This window comes from Fukomys damarensis, unplaced genomic scaffold, assembly GCF_012274545.1.
Source record: "Fukomys damarensis isolate Sample0158 unplaced genomic scaffold, DMR_v1.0_HiC HiC_scaffold_13, whole genome shotgun sequence".
Lineage (NCBI taxonomy): Eukaryota > Metazoa > Chordata > Mammalia > Rodentia > Bathyergidae > Fukomys > Fukomys damarensis.
This window is the reverse complement of record NW_022900925.1, coordinates 13,638,570-13,648,523: the sequence shown is the minus strand read 5'-3', so window position 1 is coordinate 13,648,523 and position 9,954 is coordinate 13,638,570. Positions and strand designations below refer to the sequence as shown.

Here is a 9,954-nt window from a genome sequence, read left to right as displayed (position 1 = left end):
ATAAGGTCATAGGATACTTTTATTTCAGAGCACAAGAAATAGAGATCCCATAAAATAGTACCTCTTCCATTTTTTTTTTTTGGCCAGGATCACCAGACAAGACAAAGAGGATGGCATAATCAGGTCACCAATACCCCATTCCCTGGTTAAATTACTCAGGTAAATCAGGTAAATTTCTACTTTTTCTATATTGAACAGTTATATATAGTATGCTGTTTTGCTTTTTTTTTTTTTAACGAGGGATCAAACTGGGGACCTTGCACTTGCGAGGCAGATCCACTGAGCTAAATCCCCAGCAATAGAGCATGCTTGTTAACAGATGCTTCCATAGTGAGGGAGGAAATCTGAAATAATATTTCAATACAAATATCAATATAATTATTGAATAATATTATGTAAAATCCAGGTGTCATCGTGAAAAACAGAGGAGCATTTTCTTCTTATGAAAAACTCTTCCCAGGGCTCCCTTCATGTCTCTGTTCCTCAGGCTGTAGATGAAGGGGTTCAGCATGGGAGTCACCACCGTGTACATCACAGACATCACTGTCTCCTTCACAGTGGAATTATTAGCTGATGGACACAAGTACAGGCCTATAATTGTCCCATAGAACAGTGACACCACAGAGAGGTGAGAGCCACACGTAGAGAAAGCCTTACGGATACCTTGAGCAGAAGGGACCTTGAGGATGGAGGAAAAAATGTGGGCATAGGACATGATGATGAGTAGGAATGGGATGATAACAACTAGCCCTCCCATGACGAATATCACTAATTCGTTAACATGAGTGTCAGAGCAGGCCAGCTTCAGCAGGGCGGACAAGTCACAGAAAAAGTGGGGAATCACATTGTCTCCACAGAAAGACAATCTGGCTGTGAGCAGGGTGTGCAACAGAGCATGGAACATGGTCAGCACCCAGGACAGCACCACCAGACACACACAGAGCTTGGGGCTCATGATGCTGGTGTAGTGCAGGGGGGAGCAGATGGCCACATAGCGGTCATAGGCCATGGCCACAAGCAGGAAACTCGCCAGGTCTCCAAAAAACAGGAAGAAATACATTTGGGCCAGGCAGCCTGCATATGGGATGGATGGAATTTGGCTCTGCATGGTTTGCAACAGCTTGGGAACGGTCACAGATGAAAAGCAGAGGTCAGAGAAGGACAAGTTTCTGAGAAAAAAATACATGGGAGTGTGGAGATAGGAGTCCACTTGAATGAGGATGATGATGGTGAGGTTTCCCAGGACGGTGCTGAGGTACATGGCAAGGAACAGGGCATAGAACAGGTACTGGTGCTCTGGCTGGATGGGCAAACCCAGCAGGAGGAACTCTGAAAGGATGGTTTGGTTTCTTTCCATCACTGGTCGTGTCCAGTATCTTTAAGAGAGCATAATAGGGTCCCTTCAGTTCAAATAAAAATCAACATTTATCTGTAATACACATCCTGTTAAGTTCCCAGCAAAATTATTTATTTAGCTCCCACTAGAATACTTTATAATCTATCACAAATGTCTACAATTTTCAAAACCATATATGATTTTTTCATTTCTTTTTAACGTGAAAGAAGAAACATGAAGAGAAAGAAAATTCAGTGCTGAATCTAAAGCCTTGCTACATTGGATGTGGATGGCTCTTATCTTCTCTTATCTACTTGTTTCTGAGATATAAAATATATTGATCTTTCATGCTGGCTGGGAGGGTCATCCTCAGTGACTACATTTGAGTCTTGGTCTTACAATTTCTCTCATGTTGATGTTTCTCAGGGATTTACCTCAACACTATCTTCTAATTACATTTTTGAGGAAAGCCTCTTGTATTCTGATGGCTTCAAGTATCACTCACAACTTGTGTGTGGACATTTTTCTAACCTGCATGGCTCTGTATTTTAAGGTTCAATGATTATCTTCGCTTGCATGGATCATTAAAGCTTCTAAGTACAACAGCTGCCAAGTGAAACTTACTACTTAAGTCTCTTCCTCTTCCAACCCATCGTCCTCCACTTACTCTTATTTAGCAAAAGGAATCCAGGCTAAAATAAAGAATATGAAAGTTTTATTTCCTTCATTCATTTCTCTCACCATCCACATCCAAAGCAAGGTTTTAGATTCCACACTTCATCTTCTTTCTCTAATTCTTTCAGTCTTCATCCCTAGCCCAACACTATCTTACACAAAATTGACTCACTGCGAATATTGAAACAAACCCTTTTACCACCCTACTTGTATGTTTTAAAATACTTTTCACCCCCAACAGCTTTTTTTCATGTTTCAAATAATTTAATAATTTGGCAGATTGTCACTGATCCTAAGACATAAACAAAATTCTGAGGACATAAAGGATATTTCATTGTTTGATCCATTCCAGCCTCCACAACCTCAGTTGTCTCTTACACAGTGTCTCTTACATCCCCTTTTCCAGCAATGCTCAATTTAAAAAGCCTTTCATGCTTGCAGTTCTTCCTGCCTAGGACTCTCTTAACTCTCCTACCTCTTCACCTTGCTTGCCCCCACTTATCCTGAAGGTAGTTTTTATGCTGAAACTTCCATGTCTCTCCACTCCAGGAGAGACCTGCTGCTATGGGTGCCCTATACTCACTGTGTTGCAGTCAGTGCCCCTGATCATTATTTGTAGCTGACTTCTCATCAGATTAAAAATTCCATGCAGGAAAAGCATATCTGCCTTCCTGACTGAAGCAAGGCTATCACCTGCCTTGGTCCCTGGATTTAGCCAATATTTTATTAATATTTATTGCCTGTCCTCCAGACTGAGTCTTACATTCCCCTACCTTTAAAGACACCACAACTCTATCAGCTTGGAGTAACTACTACCATTGCCAGGGATTTAGCTCAGTGGCACCTCCCATGCCTCACAAGTGCAAGGTCATGAGTTCGATCCCTGGTTAAAAAACAAAAAAGAGGTGTAAGAGTTACTACTACCATTAATTCCTCAGAGCGCAATAACTCACCAGCTTTAACTGTTTAACTCCAAAATTTGCTACTCTTACAAATTTCTTGGATATAATTTTGCAAACATGGAAAATATTATGGTACCTCAGATATACTATGCATTTTATTAATCAAAATGAGTTTCTTTGAGCATCTTTATGCTTAATTCCACTTGACATAACTGATATTGGTGTGTGGAAAATAAAAATGAAGGAAATTTTAGAAATGACAAAGAAAAATAAAAAATCACTACCCTTAACCCCTCATTTGAATTCTTCCTGCAATATTAATATCCTTTATCATGATACATTTTATGTGTCAACATGACTGGGCCTTAGAACCTAGCTTTACTCCAGATGTTTAGTCTAGATGTTTTGTAACGTGATTAACCTTTAAGATAGTAGTCTTTGAGTTAAGCATATTACCTTTCATTATGTGGTGAGCTGTGTACAATCAACTGAAGTTCCTAACAGAAAACACTGCCATCTCCTGAAGAAAAAAGGCTTTTGCTCTAAACTACCTTTAGATTCCAGATAACAACGTGAGCACTTCATGATGTATGGGTTCATATTCTCTGAGGATTTCATTCTTCTCAGTCTCCATGGGAACCAGAACTAATTTCTTTTTTAAATTTTTATTAGTATTGTACATGTTCACAGATCATTCAGTTTCTTAACTTTCTCAGTCTCTGTCTCCTTATTTCACCCAGTCTATATAGAAATACGCGTTGTTTTGCTATATGTATGTTTCTGACTTCTGTCTCTAATCTGAAGAGGAGCATTAAGTGATACGGGAAAAGCTCCTTCACAAAAATGCATAACTGAGTGCAACGCTTGCTTTGTCAGCCTGATATTGATGTTTAATTCAACTCCACTAAACAGTGTTTATACTAGGACATTGTCTGCTAGCATTTCAGTGGGAAAATGTCTACTGATAACCATACCTGGTTTCTTAGAATTGTTATTCTCTTTTAATCAAGGAGACCGTGTCTCTGGGGCTAAGAGTGACTAAGAATCATAGCCAGGGACATCACTGGCAGATGGTGGAACCGATGGTACAACAAACTTGCACCCACCCTGAGCCCCCACAAAGGAAGTTCTCAGCCTGGAGTCCATGTTAGAATCACATAGGGCAGTGCTTCTAAAGTTTGACGTCCTTGCAAACCACAGATTTTGATTCCATAATGAATACTTTACATGCTCACTTAGCACCCATACAAGGTCAAAGCTGTGGTAAGTGAACTGACCTGGAGTAACAAGGACATATACATTGTCTTTACATTACATACCATCCAGTCATTGCAGATTTTGTAATCAAAATTTCTGATAGGCAGCCTGTCCAAACTTTTCTTAGGTGATTATAAAGAAAACATGGCTTAAGAGCAACCAAGTAAAAGCCTTCCTAGCTCACATAGCTGCCATTATATTGAAGTGATATACAGTAATTTTTTGAGAATATTTTGCTCAATGATATTCATTAATGCTATCATTAACAATTATAACTGACAAATATTAAATAAAATACTTGTTAAGTATTAGCAAGGTCCAAGAGGCAGATAGGTTTAGAACAGAAAAATTATCATGCCTAAATCACTATCCTGAAGAAAAATCACACAATCTGGAAAAACACATCCTTCAGGTTAGAAGAACATTAAATGTTAGATATTCATTGTCCCTCAACTCACCTAGGGTGCCCCAGAGTTACTCTGAAGCCTGATCTGAGATTCAATTCTATTTACTCAGTATGGGCATGCGAAGTCACAGCCTCTACAACCATCATCAGTTTCTACACTACATGACTTTCATTGTACACATCACTGGCCTTAAGGGAACTGGCATCCCGGAGGAGTTCAACTCCTGCAATAACTAATTAAAGACAAAGTAATTACCCAGGACCACACTAGGACAACTTCACTCCTAGTCCTGCGGCAGTGACCTATTAGAGCTGCTGAGTATACCTGAGTATATTTGGGGAAAAGAGGGGATGCACAGCAGCTCAGGGATGGATGCTTAATTGTCGCTGTAGGGAATGGACAGGAGTCCTTTGGGGCTGGAACCTACTTTTGGGGAGTGAAGAAGGATGGCTGGAAAACCTTTAATGAAATCAGGGAATGGACTGAATGATTTACAATATCTGAAGAGTATTAACGTTTACACAAGATGTCATCAGTGGTCTTGAAGCAGTGTATCACCATGAAAGACGTGTGCTTTGGAAAGATCCCAGGTGGCAGTCTCACAGTACGGCACAGTTTCCTGTAAATGGCCTTTAGCAAAGATGAACAATGCTGCTAATGAGGATCAGCCTTCTGTGATCTAACATTCTAGATGTGCCCAGAGACGGGGAGGAGAGGAATAAGAGAAAAGATGAACCCCTGCTAATGCCATGCTCTTCCTGTCCCTGCAACAGATCACAAAGCAATACTGATGTTCCTTTTTCTACTACCCACTCCAGATTCCTCTTGTATATGGCAATCATCAGCTGAATGAGTTTCTTTACCTAGTGATATAATATAAATAATATAATATAAATTTTAATTCTTCAAAATTTTTATTCTCACTGGTCTTGTATTTACTGTGTTTTATTGATTTCTTAACATTTATTTTTGGACATGGAAATATTAGATAATACTCAAAGAATTCGACAAGGTTTCAGATGCTGTCCTCCTTGCTCCAGAGAAACACACCATTCCCATGGTAGGCGGCATCAATAACTCCAGGTAGAATGATGTCTCTGAAAATGTGTATTGATTTACACAGAAACCAAAAAGCTGTCTGGGTTGTAGGCTCAACATCCAGTTCACCAAAACTGTTGTTACATCTCATGGCAGAAGAGGACATCCTTCAAGAAGTGCACTTTTGAACCATCCTTGTAGCTTCTTTCAGCCTCCTCCCTCATTTCAGACAGGGCAACAAAAACTTGTTCTGCACAGGCCTCACCCGGCTTTAATAGATGCAACTTGACACCTCTCTCTTTAGTCCTTCTCATGACACTTGAGTTTCACTCGGAGACTTCTCTGACTCCAAAAAGAAATAAGTCATAAGCACTCTTCTCTGCACCCATATGAATATTAAGGTTTATAATCCATTTGAGTTAATTACTTTAGAGAGTGACAAGGATGAATTCATGTTCTTTTTTGCATATATAAATTGATTTTCTCAGTACCATTTTTTTGGTAAGCCTATATTCCACTGAATTGCCTTTGTACTTGCATTGAAAATCACTGTATGCGACTGGGATATAGCTCAGCGGTGCCGTACTTGCCCAGAAAGTGCAAGGTCCTGAATTTGATTCCTGGTACAAAAAAAAAAAATCTACGTATTATATATCAAAGGATCCATTTCTGGACACTGTGATATTCTATACTCTCAATTCTTAGGAATAGTCTATCTTTTTTCTAGTATCACATTTTTCTGATTGTTGTCACATAATAGTAAGACTAGAAACCAAAGAATGCTAATATTCTTACTTTGTTCTTCCAAATAAATTTTAATTTTTAGATTTATGCCTCTCACATACATTTTATAGCAAATCATCAACTGTACACAAAATTTCTAATTGGAATTATGCTTTGAATTTTATTGACTCTCAAGATAAGTTTTAGAACAATTACACCTTAACAATTTTGAGTCTTTTAGTCCACGAAAATGGTATCCCTATTTAATTTAAAATCTTTTAATTCTTTTATCATAGTTGTGCAGTTTTTTAAATGTAAAAAAAATGTAAATCTTAAATTTATGGTAGTCCCTGCTTGTCTCTGCTTTGGCTTTCCATGGTTTCAATTACCTGGAGTCAACCACAGTGTGAAAATATTAAGTGGAAAGCCCAGAGATAAATAATTCATGAATTTTAAATTCTGGGTTGCTTGGAGTAGCGTGATGAAATCTTGTGCCAGTTGGCACCATTCTGGTAGAGGTTTGCATAACTCCTTTGTGCACCACATCTGTGCTGTACATGCCACCTACCTACGAGTCATTTTTTAGCCATCTCAGGTGTCAGACAGGCATCATGGTACTGTGCTACAGTAAGTAAACCTTACATGGCATCCCTTACAGAGCATGTTCATGTGAAGAGCTAACCCATATAGAGTATCTTAGTGCTACATCACACTGCCAGTACCTCATATTATCTCCTCATGCTTTTGCTAGCCAGGACTGTTTTGCTATTCTGGGTCTTTTCTTGTTCCATATGAATTTTGGGATTGTTTTCTCCAGTTCTGTGAAGAGTACTGTTTGGATTTTGATTGAGATTGTATTAAATCTGGATATCAATTTTGGCAATATGTCCATTTTAACTATATTTTTCCTGCTTGTCCAGGAACAGGGGATATCTTCCACTTTCTAATGTCCTCTTTGATTTACTTTCTCAGGGTAAACTAAGTTCCATAGTAGAGATCTTTAACTACTTTAGTTAGATCAATTCCTAAATATTTAATTTTTCTTGGTGAATATTGTGAATATTATTTTTTCTTTAGTGGGTTCCTTATTAGTGTGCAGAAATGCTATTTGTTTCCTAAAAGTGCTATTTTCAATGCCAAAAAAGAGGAAACTCATTTTTTGGGATGCTATTGTGAAAGTATTGTTTCCCTAATTTCATTCTCAGTAAGTCTGTTATTTGTGTAGAAGAAGGCTATTGATTTTTTAGTATTTACCTTGTATCCAGCTACTCTACAGAATCTGTCAATCAAGTCTAGAAGCCTTTTGGCAGAGTTTTTTGGTCTTCTACGTAGAATATCATATCATCAGCAAATAATGACAGTTTCATTTTTTTCTTTCCTATCTTTATTGCTTTTATTTCTTTCTCATGTCTAATTGCTGTGGCCAATGTTTCCAGAACTAAATGGAACAGGAGTGGTGACAGTGGACATCCTTGTCTTGTTCCTGATTTTAGTGTGAAGGGTTTCAGTTTTTGACCATTCAGTATGATGTTGGCTGTTGGCTTTTCATAGATAGACTTAATCAAGTTGAGATAAAGACCATCTATTACAATTTTCTGTAGGGTTTTTATCATAAATGGGTGTTGAATTTTGTTGAATGATTTTTATGCATGTATTGAGATGATCATATAGTTATTGTACTTGATTCTGTTAGTATAGTGTATTACATTTATTGATTTATGTATGTTGAACCATCCTTTCATCCCAGGGATAAATCAGACTTGGTCAGGGTGTATAATCTTCTGGATGACACTCTAGAGTAGAGGAAGTAGGAGGAGTAGCAGAAAGGGAAAAAGGGAAAAGAAAAAATATGTGAAAAGGAAGAACATGGAAATAATGTCTTTGTAAACAGGGAAGGGTGGAGGGGCTGAGGGGAGGACTGGGGAATGGAGAAAAATAAGAACCTGATAAGTCATGTATAGGTACAAGATCCCAATGAGGAATGTAACTGTATTGTATACCTAATATGTACCAATAAATTTAATAAAGAAAAAAAAAGAGTAAACTCATTCTAGTGCTTTTGTTTCCATCCCAACCTCTATACATTCCTTTATTCACAGTGCCAGAATCTTCTTGAGGAGTTTTACATCTATATTCATGAGATTGGTCTGTATTTCTCTATTTCGGTTAAATCTTTGTCCTGTTTTGGAATCAGGGTAATGGTGACTTCCAGAAATGACTTTGGGAGTACTTCTTCTCTTTCAATTTCATTAACAATCGTAGGGTGGATTCAGGGATGGTGGTACACACTTGTAATCTTAGCACTAGGAGGCGGAGGCATCAGGATTGCCATAAATTCAGGCCAGAGTTGACTATGTAGTGTAAGTTCAAGACCAGTCTGAAGTACGTAGCAAGTCCCGGTCTCACAGAGAAAAATCTTAGGGAGAATATTAAATAAGAAGTTCTAACTTCTCTGGTGCTTTTGTAGAATTCAACAGTGAACTTATCTGAATGGACCAATGCATTGTTAGTTTGTAGGGTTTTTGTTTTTATATAGATTCAATTTCATTGTAGGAAATAGCTACAAAAAGATAGTGGAAAACTAGAAACTATCAATGGGTAAGATATGAGGTTCTTTAAAGAAATCATTGAGCAGTTATAAAAATATATAGGCATTGAAAATTATGAAGTAGATGCATTTGTTAATATGGAATTTAAAAACAAAGAGGCTCAGACAGGAAGAAAAATGGGAGAACAGCAGAGTTGTGGGGCATGGTGGAGGGAAGAGAATGCAGACTAATATCCAGATGAGAAGGGAAGGAGCAGGAGGCTGGTGTCTGCAGGTAGTGCCTCACACCCAGGCTGCCTCCTTTTGAAAACATCGTCCCTCCTCTCACAACCTGCCTCATGAGTCTTGCTAAAACCACTCTCTAAGGTCCCAGGCTCTTTCTGACTAAGGACTAAAAAGAAAGTAAGTCTTTCTTGGGATTCCCTTCCCTCTGGCCTTATTAGCAGGCATGCATAGGACAATCCTCCAATCACCAGTCTTCCCTCAACCCTTGTAGGTGGATTGATCTCGAACTCTCATTAGGGACCTGATTAGAGGCTTCTGCCTGTGGAATTATAAGGACTTTAGTCCCAAGCCTGGTCCTGGCTTTCCCTGTGGAAATAGTTGCTGGATCAGTGTCTCCTGAGGTCCTGTGGAGCTGGAGAACATAGCAAAACTTATCAATTAGTGTCTGCTGGCTGTTACATCAAAATCTACTGAAGAGTTTGGGGGCCCAAGAGATTAATTGCGCTTCTGCCCGAGTAGGGGAACACACAGTAGCTTCTATACTTCTAAGCTTTTCAGGAGTTCCTTCATGAGCAGGAGGTGCAGAGGCACAAAGGCCATAGCATTGGGCGGGAGGGATGCAGTGGGTACTTTGGGAGGTAGGAAGGGTGAATCCTTGCTATGGCGCTTAGTAGAGAGACAGCACAAACCTAGAAATAGGGTAACTGCTTCCGTTCAAAGCCCAGTGGAATTCACATCCACTCAATAATTCGGTAGCTTAAGTCATTGAATCCTCAGAATAATCATGTGAAGTACATGTTGTGACTCCCATTTCACACTTGAGAAAGCGGAGAGCCACAGTGC

The 9,954-nt window shown here is 38.9% G+C and overlaps 1 protein-coding gene across 1 annotated transcript; it reads right to left on the bottom strand.

Moving 5' to 3' along the window:
* Positions 1-409: 409 nt before the first annotated feature.
* Positions 410-1,357, bottom strand: LOC104875021 (olfactory receptor 1). The gene has a single exon (XM_010642392.1). The coding sequence runs from the start codon at positions 1,355-1,357 to the stop codon at positions 410-412; it is 948 nt and encodes a 315-aa protein (XP_010640694.1).
* Between the last annotated feature and the right edge of the window lie 8,597 nt (positions 1,358-9,954).

Coding starts and splice junctions, on each gene's coding strand:
- LOC104875021 (XM_010642392.1), bottom strand. CDS start 1,357: ATGGAAAGAAACCAAACCATCCTTTCAGAGTTCCTCCTGCTGGGTTTG.